The 19,854-nt window shown below is 52.3% G+C and overlaps 1 protein-coding gene across 1 annotated transcript; it reads left to right on the top strand.

Moving 5' to 3' along the window:
• Nucleotides 1–265: 265 nt before the first annotated feature.
• BZA05DRAFT_432937 (uncharacterized protein) lies at nt 266–2,456 on the top strand (the record flags this gene model as incomplete). The annotated part of the gene is made up of 4 exons (XM_051486240.1): nt 266–514; nt 570–675; nt 731–2,008; nt 2,066–2,456. Coding segments are annotated over exons 1-4 (1,884 nt in total), but the record flags the coding sequence as incomplete, so codon positions are not given.
• Nucleotides 2,457–19,854: the final 17,398 nt, after the last annotated feature.

The following is a 19,854-nucleotide window of genomic DNA, read 5'->3' on the forward strand; positions in this document are numbered from 1 at the left end:
GTGGCCGACTGATCTGCACAAGGTTATCAACCACCCGTCGAAGCTTGTGACATAGTTCGATATTTGTCTTCTTATCAATAGAAATGCAATTTTGCGGATCGTTTGACGTTTAAATAAGAGGCGCACTCAGCAAAAGGTCAATCGTTGGCATGAGTTGGAAGAGCTGTGGGCCCACACCTTTGAACGCTATTCGCTGTTGTTATAGTTCTAGAACGTCAGTGGATTTGCGCTGGTGTTGTCCCCCCCACTATGCCTAGTGCTACTTCTCCTTCTCCTTCTCGTTCTCATTTCCCCTCAACCACCACACACTCACGTGCTGTGGCCGTCGGCATCCTTTCACTCTCGTACCTACCAACTCACTTCCAATTACCTATCATTCCCTTACCCCCGACTCCGCCGCAATCATGTCTGACCGCACACCCGTCGACCGGTGCGTCTCGTCCCGCGCTATGTCAATCAAATTTCCGCAGCGGGAGCAAAGTTTGCCCGCCAGAAGTTCCACAGATTTTCAGTCGTGAGAGCACCTTCTTATGCGCCGTCTCCCTGGTGACATACTTACACTAGAACAGCTGCAGGAGCTTCGGCGGAACCACTCTCCGATCTTTCCAAGATCCTCAGAGTCACAGTCCTGACACAGAAGCCATTGCCAAGCTGGGAATCAGAGAGTCGCAGGCGGTATGGGGCACGTTGTTTCGATTTTGGAGTGGCTACTGACAATATCTAACAATAGTACACGTCAAAGATGGCGAACCAGAACTTTGACCTCAAGATGAAATTACACTACGAACAGAAGAAGTCCGAAGCCTGTGTCAGAGCCATAGAAAAGCTCCAGAAGACCTGTCGCCAGAAAGATGCGGAAAACGAAGAGCTTCGTCGGGAGAAGGCTGAGCTCGAAGCACGAATCCAGTTCCTGCAAGAAGAGTTGGACAAACAGGCACTTGTCGTCGAGGATGCCCAACTCGTGAACGAGTCCTACCAGAAACGATTCGTGGAGCTTCATGCAAGACTCGAGCAGTACCACGAAGAGGTAACCCCAAGGTACATCAAACAAGTGATTGCAAAACTCGATTCTATCGAGGACATGCCATCCGCTACTGGGTTACGCATGAAGGTCACACACACCCGAAGCGACTCCGAGTTCTACTCGACACCAATCCGATGCCACAATATTACACCTTCCCAAGAAAGTGCACCTTTTACCCCCCCAGACATCAATAGCGAGGAAGAAAGCGAGGAAGAGTCCCAACATTCTAGCGGTCGCTCGTACCCGTGTCTCTCACCTGCCTTGCCGAGTGAAGAAGACCTCACGAGCCTGTATGGTCAGAACGATAGCGAGTCCGAGCTTCCACAGCTTCCCATCGGACAACAATTGCCTTCAAGGACGCTTCATGAGATAAAACAGCAAATGGAGGCTAGAGCCTCGTACTTCGAAGACGCAAAGAAACGCTTGGATGGATTTGCGGAGGTTGCTGAGGAGGCGCTATCCCCCGTTCGGAGGATTGGAGAAGAGCAACACCAGTCATCGAGACATTTTCACATTCGTATGGGCTCCCGGAGACATTCAGATTTCTATGAACAGGGGTCACAAAGCGAGTGTTCCTTCGAGATAGTGAAAGCGTCAAATTCTAAGGCTTCTGCAAACGCTAAAGGCAAGGATATCGAAGCTGTATCGCCAGCAACTGCGGTCCAAGCCTCGGATCCTCGTACAAGTTTGCTGCCCACTCCGCCGCCGTCATCGCCTGTGTCAGACATTTGGATCGATCAAGCCCGCACGAGCTCATCGAAGAGCACCTCGAGGCATCGTCGACTGCAGACACGTTATTCAAGATCGTACGCGAATGGTACTCCCGAGGTCCATGAAGACGCGAATGTTATTTCCGAGTTCCGTGAAGAGGCGGATGGTAATTCCGAGTTCTATGAAGAGGCGGATGGTACTTCGGAGGTCCATGAAGGCGCGAATGGTACTCCCGAGGTCCATGAAGCACGCTATTCGAAAGCGTTACGAAGAGTATCAGGATTACCCATCCCACGTATGGGTGTTGGTGCGCTACTCATCTCAATGCAGCAGCAACGCTGTGAAGCCGCCTCCGAACACGACAAAGAAAGCGAAGCCAGCTTCTCTGGTGTGGAGCGCGCAGGCTCCTTTCCGTCCAAGATTGCTGCCGGTTTTGCGAGCGGAGTTGCTAGGTCTGCGAAGAAACTGGGCTTGAGTGGCACGAAAAAGCCAAAGGTGCCCATGTCGAGGACGACTTCGTCGGCGTCGTTGGTGAGGCGCTCAGTTGGTGACAGACGTTTGGTGCCGCCGCCAACACTGCCCTTCCCGGTCCTCGCCGAGAGGACAAGCTGGGAGTCGCTGAAGGACATGATCGACGAGAAGGGCTTCCTGAGGACCACAATTGCGGCCAAGAACAAGATAAAGAAAACGAACAAGGGATGGGGAACTGGTCGGGGACAAGGGAGAGAGTGATGAAGGTTGTTGTTTCCACTCATGGTGAAGAAAGAGCTGGGATCAACAGAAAGGAACGATGTTTGTCTTTTGTTTGTTTTTACGTTCAGTTTGAACTTTTCTTCTACAGAATGACTTTTGTACTTTACTCGAAATCCTTTGCTTTATGTACATTACATCTGATGTGACTTGTGCTCAATGCTCATGTCCTGTACTCTTGTTTTATACATGTGGCGGGGAAAGGACAGAACACGACATAAAGTACATATGCTTACTGGAACGTGAGATGGATCTGCATAGCCAAAGAAAGGATGGTATTTGTGGGGTTTCCGGTTGCGCGAATCGCACTCTTTGTTTCGGGATGATCTGTGCTTCGAGGGCCTATAGTGTGTGATTCGTCACTGCTCTATTGTGAGTTACCACACCGTCAAGCGCGATAAATCGCGCTTGAGCGGTAATTGCAACTTCGGTTATCTTCCACCTCAATTTATGGGTTCTTGGATGCTTTGATATATGACAAAATGTCTGGTTTATGGATGTTTATCTGAGTGGGATAATGCCTATAAGCATGCCACATGCCACATGCAGTCTTGCAGATCGGAACCGGGACGAGGAAATACCTGGTTGGTTGGAGGATAGCAACGGGATTGATGATGCTTGGAGGATTGCAGATGTTCCTCAAGGATGAAAGCTAGGAATCTATGGTCGATTGGTTGTGAACAGTGGGGGCCAAAGACAACGCAGTGATTGCAGGCGCTCCAAGAGGTTCGAAGTGTCTTCGGGCCGGAGTAGGGACCTTTCGTGTGGTGATTGTATCTGCGGATTCCAAGGCTATGCACGTTTGGAACTGGCGAGTGGAATTGCGGGGGTGATCGTGAGCTTGCAGGATAGTTACCTAACGAACATGCGAATGTATGGTACCGTACCTTGGGGAAGTCGTATGTGATCAACGTCCCGGTGCGCCGGGCGGTCTCGGCGTGCAGATTGTTTGTGGTTCCCCAGAAACCGAGCTCAGCAGCTGCCGGAGCACCTGGCACACTGTGGGGAATGCCGGTCCCCATTAAAAACCCGTCCTCATGGATACACACAGCCGAATCTCATCCTCCGATACGAGTCAGCAAGACTCAACGCCAGCAATGGTCAGGAGGTAGTCATGTGTGGATTCTGATATTGCTAGAAACTTTTGTTTTGCGGGCTGGGGTGCCCTCTGCTACCACCTGCGTGCGCGGTAAGGTACAAAAGTACCGGAGATTCAGGTGGGAGGGAGGACTCAGAGTCTTCTTCCTGGTGAGTTGCGTTGGGATATGACTCATGGACTAATCAAGGCTGTGTAAGTACTCATCATGTCTAACTCCGTGCGCGGGTGGTACTAACTGAGGTTACACAGGGCTATGTTAACATGTAGCGAGTTGTCAAATCCCAAGCCCGCCGTACTTTTGGTACTGGTCGTTTGCGAAAATCTACACCGTAATTCTAGTTGGGCAAACATAGCGCGGTTGGAGGCATGTGTGTATCGCAAGATCTGGACACGTCTCGGAGCTTGACCGAAGAGACACTTGTTATACCGCAACTGGACCGGACACGGCAAGAGTACCGCTGCGGTGACAGCTGTCCCGCCCGCCGGATTCTCTCTTCCCTTCTCGATGTCGGGAGATTTGAATAATAATAGCTATATGCCTCTATCTGATCCTTCTGGAAGAAGGAAGCTAGAGTAAAGAGCACGTCATGTAAGTAGAGCACCCACGGAGGGCACCCACACCGAGACACACTCACGGAGATAGGCATGTGGAGGTAGGAAGGAGATATGGATCGGATCTTACACATATATGGGGGATGAAAGCCGTTCGTTTGTTGCAACTCTGTCTTCGGCCAAGGTCGACGGAGTCTAGGCTCAACCAGGCAGCATCACTCGTCCACCCCACCTCACCCCCCTTCCCCTCCATACTCCCCCCTCGCCTACCGCGCACCACAACCCATTTACGGCTGAACGACTGTCAGCCTTCCTTCGTGTCATGGACATCGTTCTCCGTGATGCGAGTGGTTGCATTTCAGTCATGCGCCCGGGCTGAAACTAATGCCACCCGGAGGTATGTGGTCTTCGGGATCTGTCCAACATATATAAAAGACATATTCTACCCTTCGGAAGTGGCAGCAATGACGCATTGAACGACAAACATGCTAAGTGATACAGGGAGGGTTAGTAAGTGTTGAGTCTGTCCTTATTCTTCGAACGAAAGGTACTAACATCTCTTGATAGGTAATAGTGGTGTACACATCCCCATCGGCAGTCAATCGAACTCCACAGAAGTCGGGACACGACGGACTGGTGCATAACTTGGCAAGAAGTGCACAGCCATAATTAATGTTGGCACGAACGACATTCACCAGAAATTTACCAAAACCGGAGAGACTCTGCAAGCAGTAAAGGCCAGCCGACGTTACTTGCCAGGTCTTTGAAGAACAAAACACGAAACTATGGTTGGTCTTTGGGGCTTCCTCGGCAGTGTCACAGAGTTAGCCATGCTCATTACCGACAGAAGCTTACCAGCCATCCCGAGCCGGTATCGTATTGTGCGAAGTTGAAGATCTCGATATCTCACAACCAGAGGAGACACGAAACTCTCCCCTCAGAGATGCAGACCACTCGCCAAAATCTTGAGTTGAGATCGTCAGGAAAGATGTGGAATTTATCTCGGGATCCTACCGCCATTAATGCTCGAATCAGTACGCAACGAAACAGCTTGAAACATAAGAAGGTTGAAGGAACGATTTGCAATGCGAGCTTGACTGCGTTCAAGCATACGTGTTCGGACGATCCCATTCCTTGGCTGCTCTCGTTCGATCGAGCCTCGCCAGCTCTTTCGCGTCCATGGACTACGCATCGTCTTCGAGTAAGCGGGAATGTTAAGGGGAGCGCGCCAGCACGGCCAAATCGAACGCGTGTCGATTCTTTGTATTATTTATTGTACTGGGGAACTAGGATGCGTGGAGATGGCGTGGCGGCGGCCGTACCACAGTACCGCCACAGTGCTGCTGCGGTCAGATATTTTACTAGTACACCACACAACGGCGCCAAATACCACATTAGAAGACGGTTTCATTAAGAGATTTGTGTGTACAGAGCTGGATCAAAAGGAACCATCTTACCTTCATAAGATTGACGTTGCGAATCATTCGGAAACCCAAAGGAAGGAATGCCGGAATTTAACTGCGCGTATTCCAGTCCAGCCAGCCATCGGTGGCTTAGATGTTTGTTTATATTCGCCACCATGAAGGAGTTTTAAAGGAGCTCAATGGCCTTTCTTCTCACATTGCTAAAATTTCTCACCATCAGTCAACAGTCATTATTGAGGGAAATACATACGACGAAAATGCGCACGCGCAGCACTCACTCGACGAGGCCCGGACGCCAATATTCCAAGCCGGGCTGCACACGGAAGTTCGCAGTGTACAGGGCTCGAAGGGAGCCGTCGAGCAGTGGACGCGCCTCGGGCCTATGTGTCGAAGGATAATAAAGTGGAAAAACGGTCGAGCAGGTCAGTCGCCCTAGCATAGTTGAGGGAGTGCAGCACCTAACGTATTTCATATGCAGGAAGAGTCGTTGGCCTGGTGAATGCGATGAGCAACGGCTGCCATGCTTGAGAACTCACTTAGCCCATCGAACGGGCCATCGGAAGTCTCCGATGTCGAAGTCGACCTCGAGGATGCTCAACTCACCTCAGTCGACCTTGCGGGGCTCAGCAAGCCCAGTCACCAGATCGCCGCCTTCTTCCTCCACAGCGGCACCGTCAGGAAAGGACGTTCGAAGCGCTCAAGGCATAATTCGAGTCATCCGGCCCCCGCCCTCGTAACAGCTCCGGTTGACGCGGTCACCAACGAATCCCCCAGCAAGGAATCCCAAACATCGTTGCGGAGACGCACAGACTGGCAATGCTTCGCTTGCGCGCACGACCCCGTCGACAAGACATGTTTCGGAGATTTTCTAATTTGGCGCAAGTCGCGTGGCTCGCTCGAGAATCTTCTAGCAACACCTGGGTCTCAGATGCGCCGTCAATCGGGGTGGACGAATCGATAAGCTTGGTGTCACTCTGTCAGAGGGTTGCTCATCCGTCAGTGCACCAGCCTCGCACTTTTTTCTCCATTGGAGCATCGGCGGAGCGACGAACCATGAGTCAAACGATTTGATTGCCCTACGAGGAGATTTTTCCGACATCACATTACATCTTCCAGCTGGTTGTGAAACTCGCTACTACCCGACTCTGTTTCTGCGACTCGCATATCGAAGATCCTCTGATGAGGTGGACCATGTGGACCCACCACAACTCGGTGACGCCAATGCGGAATATGATGGCAACGCCTAGTGAGTTTTTGTGTCCGGGTGCGGTGACTGAAGGGCGCATAGGATGGAGGGCGGGGGAGGGGGAGAGGGGAGGAAGACGGTGAGTATTGGGGCGGGATACAGCAGTGGCAGTAGTTGTGGGCTGCGGGCCCCAGGAGAGCCCGATCTGAATGATCGCGCTACCTGTCTTCTGTCAATCTGTATAGCAAAATCCGGTCAGCCGCCATGATGCCTTGTCATGACGCTATCCATGTACTAGTACATATCACTGCGCATCTTACTGTTTACTAATAACCAGAGCCCACTTTGTTCTCGGACTCCGGGGGTTGACGGCGCTTTCATTGTATCTGAAGTACCTCTGAACTTATCCGCGCTGGATGACTGCGCAGGAAACCATAGGTATCCAGATCACGAGCTACCCGACGGAGAGGTAATTCCCTTCCATATCATCGCAACCGACCGGAGCGCGGGCCCAGATCATGGCCTCCGGCGTAACGTCCTTAACAGGTGTAACTTGAATATGCACACTTGCTAGGAACGGCGCTGACTTCCCCCGCTTAAAACCAATTTGCATAGGGCACTGCTATACCATGTTATGCATATTGCTTCTCATGGTCGCCAGGTCTCCGCGAGCCCGTGAAGTGCGGGCGGCCGGAGGTTTCACTGCACCGAGACCGAAGTCATACCGTGGGCACTTGCTCATGGGCCTAATAGTTCCGTTTCAGCAGAAAATCCCCATTTTCCATCATCTTTCGTCATTCACAGCCACTTTTCTCTACTGTTTCGACTCGTTGTGTCACCGCGTTGGGCATCGGGGGTTTAGGGAATGGTGGGGGTTTTGGCGCGGCTCCCTGGCTTGGCTAGCCCTTGTCTGCCTAATTGATTCTCGTCCGCAACATCATTCGTCCACAGCTCTGCGCCGCCATTGAGAGGGGGGGACAGAACGTCTCCACGCCCACAACCCCAATGTCTCTACTAGCCGATCCCGCACACCGCCCCCGCCCCCCTCACCTCACCGCAGTGAAACTGCGGGTACAACATGCAACATGTACAAAACTACTTCCCCCCCTCCGACTCACTCTTACTGTCGGTCAGTAAATCTTGTATCTCTTCAGGAATAGTGCTTTGCTGACATCGCAGTAACGGCCAGGCAGGCACCGTCCTAAACCCCCGTCCGCGCACTCACTTGGTATTCCGCAGGTTCTAACTACAAGTCCCAGCCAGATGTCATCTTTCCTACCCTTGTCATCCTGTTTCCCGGGGTCACAGATGCCCGCACAAGCAGCCTTACAGCCAAACACCGGATAGCTACCGCTGCGGGATGAGTGATGCGGGCCCCTACTATCGGGACCCACGTCTCGAGTCCGCATCTCTCACGCACACCAGTTCTTACCACCCCAAAGAGCTACCAGTCTGGTCGAGTCATGGCTCTTGATTTTGCGAATCTAAACGTGGCGAAGGCGGGGTCCCTGACGTATGGGAGCTTCCCGTTCGCTGCCCGCGCTTTGCACTGGAAATATGACTGGCTCCAGGCCACAGAGCTCTGTTTGGCTGTGTTCACTCCCCGCGGGAGCACCAGCTACAGGTATCGGCCAAAGGTCCAGCGGGTGCGCCTTCGTACGAGGGATTCGAATATCCACCTGCTGGGACGACACCCCTGCTGGATCACGAACTACCGAGAGCATTCGTTCGCACCACATCGCTCTCATTCTCGAATGTTTGCGCGCTGAATCACCTCTGACGTTGGCGAACACTCGTGTCATGGGGTCCGGTAGTTTCTCATGAACACGGTTAATCCCGGATTGAGGAGGGCAGCGACGGTTGATGCCGCTATCAGAAGAGCCTGTAGCCTCTGCGCAACACCAAAGGGCATCCTCAATTCTCTTCACAGGCCTTGTTTGCGTCTGGTGGCTTAGAGTAGAGTACCTCTGACCCCCTTGGCGGGCTTTGTCGTTTCCTGAGGGTTTTCGCTTCAATCTCTGCTATTGCTCATACCGAAGCCTACCTGCGGACCAGTATAAGAATCCTCTGATCTGGCACTTTTATGAAAATTATTCTCACAGACTCACACGCATACACAGACACGCACACGCATACGCACCCGCACCCCCCAATCTCATCTCCAGCTCACTATTTGAGATTCACCAACAGCTCTACTATCAAAAGCACTTTGACTGCCAGCTCGAATACCCAAAGCTCCCCAACCATCTTCAGCGCTCCATCTTCATTTTAGACATCCTTTCCAGACCCACCGCAACTTTCCGCAACATGTCGTCTGTTTGGTACTGTGTAAGTCCTCCAGTTCACTATCCTGCTTTCTCGAATACCTTCTGACTTCTTTGTAGCCTCGCTGTGGCTTCGGTCCTCTGAATCCGACCATTGATGCGGCGTGTGCCAACTGTGGGTGGTACCCTGGCCAGCCCAAGCGGCATACTGTCGAGTTCGAGGTCCATACCGACCACGAGCACATCAACGAACTTGCGGAGTCTTCCTTATGCTCCTATTCGTCAATTGCTTCATATTCGACTACTCAGCAAACGTCCCTAAACGACGCACTCTGCGAGTCGTTAGAGACGCAAATATCGACATATCTACGTTCTTAGAATGTTTATTTGCTTCCCCTGAGCCTTCATCCGTCCATTCGACAGATATATGACTCAGCGATGTGTTTCCTCCGGAGTTTAGCGATCTAGAAGGGATAAATTGGTCATTTGGCCATGGACCGGCGTTTTTTTTTTCCTTTCGTTTCATGTTCCTTTGTACCGGCGCGATTCGACCATACACGACGGTTTCTGTCATCCCTCTCTCCAATCAGTTGCATGCCTTCGACTTCAGCCGTATCATTATTGGATGGTACGGTGGGCGACTGGTTACACTAGGCCCGGCCTCCGTCACTCGATAATCCTTTTCCACGGATGCTGTGCCTAGCTGATTCTTTCTTTGGTTCTCTTTTCCTTTGATCGCCTCTCATGTTTTTCTTCTTTCCGTATTTCCTGTTGATCCTTGGGTGGTTCCTTCCGGTCCATTCCTGTGGTTCTTGTGGAAGCCAGCAGTGGCAGCATACTCGGACTATTTGCGGCCGCAATATTTCTAGGTGTGCCCAACAATATTCACAGGATCGGACCGACCAGGCTGTGTTACTCGACCCATCCACCAGGATACTGGGATTTACGCTTTGCTTTTTGTCGCCGGTTAGAATGTGTTTTTTTTCTCTTTGCTCTTGTATCTGTTCTATTTCTATATCAGTCATTACTCCTATTGCCCCTTTTCATTCTTATTTCGTCACTAGATCTTTGGGCTACAGCTTTGGTTTTTTTCTCCTTTGTTCTTATATTACATGGATCGATCGTTTGGGAATACACGGATGCCGCGAGGCCCATATCCATTCCACATAAGCTGTTCGACGCTTCTCCTGTGCCCGTGGTGATTTTTCTCTCGTTCCAGTGCTCAATGCTTTGAAGCGCAGTTCTCAGTGCGTGCGTAAACCGCAAGTCCCAGACATGCATGACGACAGAGGCGAGTATGAATTCATGAGGGAGCCTTGAGGTCGGTTGTGCAACCACTGTTGCCTGTGCCTGTGCCAAGTGCCTAGTGTAGACCATCCTCCATCCCCACTGAATTCCAAACTTCTTCCCCTTTCATGTCTTCCCCTCGATCTTTCAGGGGATTTACTATTTACTCGAATGAACGCTATTTACCAGGAACGGCTTTGAAGCGGCTGGAAGAAGTGATGGATAGTTAGGGCGGATTACTGTCACTGATGGTGCTCACACCCCCGAGTAAACTCGGTGCTCACCTCACCACCACCACCACCACCACCACCACCACCACCATCATCATCGCACTACTGTTGCTGTCGTGTATGTGCAGTGGCGAACAGTGCCCTGTGGGAGTGCAACGTGCCACAGGCCAGGTTCCGGTTGTTTTTGGGTTATGATTTTTTGATGTTTCCGATGTTCGGGTGCATGACACATGGTCTGGCCATGCAGCATCAATTTAGGGCTGCGAGGTTGGGCCTATAGGAGCCTGGTAATCAGGATTCAGAACTGGGTGGCGAACTCAAATTTGAGGCGAGCTTCCGGACGAGAAGGGCGGCCGCCGGCCGGCGAGTCGTTGACCGCAATTCCTAGCCGCGTATGTGTGTGCATACTGACTTGAGCATTTCCGTATTATCCACCCAATCAACTGACCAACTAGCTAGCTAGCTAAACAATGCAGGCGTGTCCTTTTTTCCGGATGGTTGGCTGGTAGACCACCGTGCTTTGTCGCCATAAATAAGCACCATACGCGGGAACATCCGTAGGTATGTATGCATACTCACCTCAGTATGTAGGCAGATCTCATATCATGCTGTGTCCTTGTAGTGTTCCTGCATCACTACCCACGGCTGCTGTCTTTGATGACATTGACTGCATCAATACATCATACCGCTAAATGAATCTTTGGATATAACTGAGCCATCGGATATTTCAGGAGTATAGGTAGGTAGACTCGACGACAAGGTGATACGGCGGTGAGAATGCGCACACTGCTCCAGTATGTCGCTCGTAATCCGTATGAATGTACATACTTGGTTACTGTGTCTACTGCACATAGTGAGTGACTGACGTACGAATGGCCATAGGTAGAGTAGGTATGTTCCTGCATCACCAGCCACGGCTGCCGTCTTCGATGACATTGACTGCATCAATACATCATACCGCTAGTTGAACAATTGGATATAACTGGGCCATCGGATAAATTTCAGGAGTATGTAGAAGTAGGCTCGACGACCAGGTGATACGGCGGTGAGAATGCGCACACCGCTCCAGTATACTGCTCATAATCCGTATGTACTGTACATACTTGGTTACTGTATCTACTGCACACAGTGAGTGACGTGCGAATGGCCATAGGTTGGTGGGTAAAGAGGTACTCACAATTTAGTTACCGACTACTAGTATGTAAGAAACGGATGATTCCGAGACGCACATCCACCCAACCAAGGCGCGATGCGTGCAGGTCCACTCGCGGTCCAGGTCACTCGCCTCAAAAATCCGGTCCGGTCAAGCCTCAGGGGGTCCGATTTTCCGGCAGGTCCACGCATCTGCAGCCTTGCGAGGCGAAAGTTGAAATTGGGGCTCGCCCACCCAGCGCATGCGCACATCGCATCGGTGCATGTACATGTGCATGTGCACTGCTGCAGCGCCGGCGCGCGTGCGCGGAGCCCCATGTGGGCTGGGCGGGGGGATCACACCGGTAACATGTATGCAGCCCTGAAAATGCCCACAGTGCGGTGCAATCGCCCGCCCACGCACCGGCGAACCCCCTTTACCCGTGCGGGGTGGGGCGGGCGGGGGAGGGCTAGATACATGGAGTACGCCGCCTGGTTGGTTCGAGTGATGGTGCAGCACCGGCCGCATATGTGTGGGTGTGCCACGGATAAATGCCCGTCGATCGCAGCCAATAGCGCGTGCATCGGATGTCTGCGCTAGTTACTGTACTCTAGACGTGGTGGTGGTTATTCAGCTGACGTACGCGGCTGCGGCTGCGGCCGCGGCTGTGATCACGGAGAAATGAGGTGGGATAAAATCACGGATTCGGCGTTGCACTTTGAAACCGCCGGCGCGGACGGGGCTCCGGATGTCGACCCCGTCCCGAGCTCGGGGCCGGGGCTTCATCCAAACTCACTCTGGTGCTTCCCCTGTTTTTTTTGTTTTTGTTCGTTCATCCGACATCTCCCACTCAAAGAGCTGCCCGTCTTCAGGACATTGCAGCTCCACGTATCTGTATGATTTGTATATGCCCTTTGAACCCGCCGGCGCGGACAGGCACCGGATGTCGACCCCGCCCCCAGCCTCCGGCCCGAGCTCGAAGCCGGGGCTTCATTCAAACTCACTCTGGTGCCTCCGCTGTTTTTTGTTTTTATTCGTTCATCCGACCGTATCTCCCACGTGGAGAGCTACCCATCTCCAGGACATTTCCATGTATGTATGAGGTATAAAACTACACGTATCTATCATATGCCCTACGAGAAGCTCGAATTTCCGAATTTCCTCTCCGTATCCTTCGGAAGTTACATATGCACAGACTATCACCAACGCGGCCAGCAGCGCCGAGCCGAGACACGCACTACCGATGTAGCGACCTCCGAAGTGACATGCCCGTGGGTCAGTCAAGATTATGATACAAAAAAATGAAACAAAATAAAAGAAAGACACCAGGTCCGACGACGAAGACATGTCTGGTGTCGGAGCTACCGATCGGTCGGTGTCGCGATTCCCGAGTGACGGCGGGGCTGAGCGGAGCGGGCATAGATTTAGCCGGAGCGGGGGCGGGCATGGGTTCAGTGGCTAGGGCTGTTGGTGGGGGTCAACGAGTCGATTCGTATGTACTCGCATCGTGTTCGTGATTTAGAGATTGGCATAGTTAATACTTGTTATCTATGCCACCATGCTATGTACCTATGTGGGATACGGCGTATCCGAGACGAGACATGTCGTCCGAAGGCTGAAGGCTGAAGCAAAGACTCCATGCGGAGCGCAGCGAGAAAGCAAAACAGTACAGCAAACACTCTTACTTCTCCAAGGATCCGGGGATCGATGAAAATGAAGATGAAGTCGAAAGCCGCGGCTGACGACCACATGGCGATAGTTACCCAGGTGGCAGGTATGCATCCATCATGCGCCCACTCAGTTCTCCAGGCCGAGACTCGGGAGACCCCCACGACACCGAACGGGTTCCCAACCCAGCTTGTATGCAGGGCCGGGGCGCCGCCGGTCAAATTTGTCCGCACCCGGGACAGACTACGAAGAGTACATATCACTATGAACCAGCCAGCCAGCGAGCGGGCAAGCGGGCCCATTCGCGTGAGCGTCCACCCGGCAGATGCAGAATACCATACCCCACCGCCCTATACCTACCAAGCTAGCCACTACTACTACCACACCGCAGAAAAGAAAGCAAAGTAATCACCACCACCGCCCTGCCAAGAAGTAATTAGAGTAATAACCACCGATAGGTAATTATGCCTCAGCCTCGGCCGCTGCAGCCGGACCTCGCACCTCGCACTGCAGAATAGGTATGTAGATTTCCATAGTAGATTGCCGTGTCTACTCTCGGAGCAACGCTCTGGGCACCGGCGGCTCTCGGCGACGGCCTCGACGTGGAGGATGCGGATTTACTATCCTGCCTATCATAGTAGTATCATAGTAGTACATCTAAACTCGAACCTCCATAAAAGACGTGGTCCAGTTTCTGGGTCAGTACCGGAAAATATGCACCAGGAAAACAACGAATGTCCGTGCGCACTGCGCTGTTGGAAGCCGCCATATCTAGTAGAGCGCCGATGCACGGACAGATCGGATCTTGTACGGAAATATGTTGAGTAACCGAGAGATTTGGACATCCCCCCACTCCCCCTTTGGCTCCTTAGGAGGGCGAACGTAGTTTACTACCTATTCTATGGTATAGAAAGTAGATAGTATGTACAGTATGTACCTATTGCAATTTGCACCACGACTAACCGGTGGCGTACCTACCTATATGTACCGGTATAGGTAGTAGAGGAGAGTAGTTAACGACCAGTTATCCAGACCGAACCAGCACAGTCCACTGTCTTTGGGAGTGCAGAATCAGATGGGAAACCTTCAGACTCCCTTGGGGCTTCTCCATCTGCATCCGCAACTGTACTGTACTCTGCACATGTAGGTATGTAATCGGCGTGGGTTCTCTAAATACTAGTAGCTTACGACAGTAGTGTATGTATCATATGTACGCACGGAAAAAGTCCCTAGAAAGATAAACTGGGGAAGGGAGAGAGGAGGTACATAGGGCACGACCCAAGGCCGTGTTGCCGGACCCCGATCTCGCTCGCTCGGTAGTTACTTCATCCACCATCTACCTTGTACTCGAGTACACGCGACTCAACTCATCGGGAATCGGCGGTGTTTCTTTAGGTAGGTATATGTGCTGGCAACCCCCCACGTCCCACGTCTTGAAGAACTGTGGATCGAAATGAAATGATCTTTCACGATCGAAACCGGGGAATCGGTGAATCGGGGGCGTGGGGGGAGGAGGGCTGTATTCTAGGGTAGTATGTACTCACTCAGAATCGTGTGTCGGATACATCATCCGGTCGAGCGTGAGACAAATCTCCGTCTGTCTCTGCGTCTGTGTATATGCTCAGATACCTAGGTGACTACTTGCTTATGTATGCTGACAATTTTCTTACTATTTATCATACTAGTACTGACGATGGTTCTCGGAGAGAGCTATGTATCGGCCAATGGGAGAGTTTCTGGGTAGATACACTGGTACAGGGCTGCATACTAGTAAATATCAAAAAGTAATCCGACCCCGGAGCCTGAAACTCCGTAATCAGCCTCGCCCCCAACGAAGACATCTCCTGTCTATGTACACGGACTCACGTCTTGGGATCGGAGGAGACTCGACAGGAATTCCTGCTGCGAAACCCTCACCGCTCTGGCGCAAAGACTCGGGCACCGATTATTTCTACATCCCCTAACATCTTCAAAGTGACGACCCCCCACGCTCAGATAGATATCTATATGTACCAGGTACGTATCGATCTTGCTTAGACGTAACTACATACGGTACTACATACTGGTAAATTATGCGCAGCGCAACGCGACGCGGATCGTACGCCAGTAACTATCGACGGCGTCAGATCGCACACTGCACTTCACTTCACTTATTCGTTAAACCTCCGCCCTCCTCCTATGATATGTCACTATGGACTAATCAGTAGTGAGAAGGAGGAGTGGATTATGCCGATGAAATGTTTCTTTCCTTTCTTTCTTTCTTTCTTCTTCTTCTCTTTTCCTTTTCCTTTTTCTGGTTTGTTTGTTTATTTGTTTTTTCGCACGCCCTATTACGGAGACCCCCAAGGAACAGCCTGGCTAGGCTCGGATTGTCCGGGCGTCAGTCACGGACAATTCGAGCTCAGCCAGGCTCAAAGCTCGAAGAAGTTGTTAATATTGATGTTGATGTTGGTTGTGGGAAGCCTGAACCTGCGTCTGAGTCGTCGGAGTCTCTGGCTTTCCGCTTTCTGCCGGGGCGCTGGCGCTCAATCACAGGCACCCAATCACTGCGAGACGGCAACGTTCCGAGATTCGTGAATCGTGCTCCGGCCAATGGGAGATCTTGCACCGCCACCGACGCACTACACCGCTGCACCGCTGCACCCGCCAGTAGTTACATACTGGGTTACATACATACTGGGAGGACGATCGCCAGAAACTCAACTCAGCTTGGTGTCAGCTGTCACTTCGGACCCGGACGTCGACTTGGACTCTACTAGGTAGTAAACTAGTAGAGTACGGTGATGGGGCGGTGCCCTCGCCCGTGAGGTGAACCCTTGACGACGACGACGTGGAAGGCGCTGTAACTTATCAGTTATCGATCAGGAGAGATCCACTGCGTAGGTATGGTGCAACATGGGTGTTGAGTTGGAGCTTTCCGAACAGCGGCGTTTGTTGTTGGAACTTGGAACTTCGTGGTGGCACTGGTGGGCTCGGTGCTGTTGGATGTTCCAGACGCACAGAAAGACGAGACGAACTGCGGATGCGGCTGGCCAATAGGTGGGGAGAGTCAAATGTTGGCCAAGCGATAGAGGGGAGGAGGAAGAGGAGGAGAAAAGAAACATAGCGAGTTACCGTTGGTTTCGAGTAGGAGGAGGAGGAAAATGAAGAGGAGGAGGAAAGAAACACAGCAAGCCATAGGTAGTACGCCGGTTGGTTTCGGTTTCCCAGAAGCAACTCTACACCCAGTATGCAATATCGGATGGAACGACCGAGAGAAGAAAGCCAGAAGAAAGCCAGAAGGATCTAGAGTATCTAGAGTACCGTATCTACCGGTAATTAAGATGATAACTATCCGCATCCGTCCCACCGGTACGCAGGCGGCAGAGGCTCAGAGCACCTGGTCCTGTTGGTTTAACCGTTCCGGCGATACTATGTATACCTGGATGGACCATGTAGTTGTATGTACTACTCCACTCCCTTCCACTCCCCTCCGCCCCCCTCCATGTATGTGTGTATGTGCGCACAACACACGTGCGCGGCAGAGCCCGAACCTATCCACGAATGACGCTTCCGTCATATCATAGTACCGTCGTACGATTTGACCGCATCGACACTTCCCGGGCTCGGGCTCGGGAGGGAGGGAAGGTGGGAAGACCTGCTTAAACTGGAGTGTGACCTGGGTATGTGTGTAGAGAAGACAAGACAAGGAAAGGGAAACGCCGCATCTTGCTTGCCGCTTGCTAGGATCATCCAGCTCCTACCCAGCTCTCCGGAGTCCGCGGTGCGATTGATGTGGAACTGTGGCCGGGATCACTTCATTTCGACGGGCCAGCCAATCCGATCGCCTGGGAGGGGATTAGTTAGTAGTATCCGAGAAGCTGGGACGTTGGAAGTCACATGAGAAATGGGGGTGTGGGTGGAGGGGTGGATGGTTGTTGTTGTATGTTGTTGTTGTATGTAGAGTCTCCATAGTACTCCGCACTGCGCAGAGAGGGGTTCACGCACTCTGGCCCTGGGTCTCTGGCGGCTAGCATATGTACCGTGGATTATGGATGCGAGCGACTCGACTCGGCGGAGAACGTTGGAACATGGAACTTGCGGGAGGGTGTACTTGCTGGTTTCGAATATCTCGATCGATATTCTGTTTTTTTCTTCTTTCCTTTCCTCCGCTTCGGCGTCAGTGCTCCGTGCTCTGCGGCCGAACTTTGGAACGTTGGAACTTGGAAGGCTTTTTGTTTCGTTTTGTCATCCGCATGCAGGAGATATGTATACTACGGTGCTCTATTCCATGTGCCCCAGGCTCCAGACTCCAGATGGAATCGCATCGCATGATACCTAGTCTGGACTCTGGACTGCTGGACTTCTGGACTCTGGATTCTGGAACGACGAGATAACGGGCACTCGTGCTCCATACAAACCAGGTATTTATGTACTGCCTAGGTAAGTCGACTTTGCGTCCGTCTTGTACATACCGGACGGGGTCGCTCTGGATTCTGGAAGCCCCGAAGCCTCTACTGAGTATTCTAGAGCAGACTCGGCACAGTAGGAGGTAGGTATCCGTCTGTAGCTATCCGATCTGTTTCCATATCAGAGCACAGAGAGGAGAGAATCGTACACAGCAACTACCAATACCCAGCACATACGGCCTCAATGCCTCACCTCACGGCCCAGGCATCCCCCCGTCCCCGTTGACCAGATCTGACTTTCTTTTCGGAAGCAACATACCTAGCCAAGTACCAGTACTTAGATGGGCATGCGCATCCCCGCCGCTCCAGGCCACATATCAGATTTTGCTACAATTCCCATGTTCGAAACCCCGACACCTGTTTTTTTCTTTCCTTTTGCGATTGCAGGGTTTTGCCGATCGCAACAAGAAACCCAACCCAGGGATGGCTTTGGTTTGGTTTGGTTTGGTTTGGTCTGGTTTGGTCTGGTTTGCTAGGAAGGTACCGTAGGTATGTACCGCTACCATAAAAAAGGTCGGGAGGGCCGTTGCAGGGGAAGGATGGAACCTTGGAGGAAGATGAGGAAGGAAGAGGGGGAGTGAGAGCGCGAAAATGGAGGGGGACGGAGGGAGGGAATTTGCAAAGGAAGGGAAGATTGGAGGACGGGAGGACTGAGGACTGAGAGAGGAACGGAGGAAAGGAGATTCTGTTTTGTTTCGGTTTCTTCGTTTTTTCTTCTTTCTTTTCGGATTGCGGCCTTCGCTCTGCCCCACGCCGTCGACGGTCATCGACGACGTCCTCCTCGCGTCCGCCTGCGTACAAGCCCGTTCGCTAACTAACTTCCGCCGCCATCGCCATCACCACCAACAACAACCAACCTTTGGGCTTGTCTCTCAGTCTCTGGGCTTTTTTCATGTACTTTCTTGACGGCCCAATAATCAACGCGAATCCGTGCGTCGCATATGTATGCGAATTGCGATGTGGCTGCTTCTGTCTGTAGAGTACTCTAGCTGGCGCTGCACGCCCAATGCACACTGATCGCACATGCAGCGGCACCGGTTGACACGGGTAGGCGTGAAGATGAAGAAGGACAAGACGACGACTGCATACCCCCCCTCCCCCGCTCATGGGTGCGCTCCTCTGCACCCAATTGCAGGTGTCCATCGTGCAGCGGATATGGCTGGCTTCTGCAGAGATCTTCTTGTTAGTTGGTGTTTACTCACGACAGTACATAATTGTTGTCTGACAGAATCGGATCCACCGCCTGTGGGGTTTCGTCATCGGAACGGGAGAGTCTGCACTGTGCAGTCTGGGCGAGGCTGATTCCTCCACAGTCGCATAGACATGCAGTTGGAGTGTGTATCATGGTATGTATGGTAGGCCAAGGACATCCCACTACAACACCTCAACATCACAGCACCGCCACCACCTCCACCACCACCACCATTGGCCACCGCCAACGGAGAACCAATAACCATCCACTCCCCGGAGCAGACAAGGCTGCAACTACTCTGGAATCAGCACACAGACGCACCCACAGCGGAGAGAAAGCTGCTCAGGAAAGCGTTTGCAAGCCGGAGCTGGCGGACCGCTGCATTCGGAGATATGTACCAGACATCTTGCCTTCACACACACCCCGTGTCCGTCTTATTCGTTGCGTGCAGCCGGCCAGCATGTAGTTATGTAGCCAAGTATTTCCTATACCTAGTATACTTATACCTACTCGCTGTGTCGAGAGATTGAGGCGCAGCCGGTCCGGAGCCTTGTCGGATCTCACTTCTCACTTCTCACTCAACTCCACACCACCACCACCACCACCCACTGCCGCCGCCGCCATAGGAGATGCTGGATTCGATGTGTGGTATAAACCGCCCAGGAAACCCCCTGCTGTCCGCTGGCACCGACCCTCCGAAAGCGGACGGATGTAAGACACTCGCCGTGTCTCTGTGTGTGCAGGTTGGACCGTGATGAAGATGACGGTATGTGTATGGCTGCGGGGGTGTGTGTGTATGTGTGTATGTGTGTGAGTTTGTGAGAGAGTGTGTGTATGTATTCAGTGCTGCAGGGCAGAGTCCAGACAGACAGAGTCGCTCCGCCGCG

Source organism: Tricharina praecox (genome assembly GCF_024521635.1).
Source record: "Tricharina praecox strain CBS 144465 chromosome Unknown BZA05scaffold_1, whole genome shotgun sequence".
Lineage (NCBI taxonomy): Eukaryota > Fungi > Ascomycota > Pezizomycetes > Pezizales > Pyronemataceae > Tricharina > Tricharina praecox.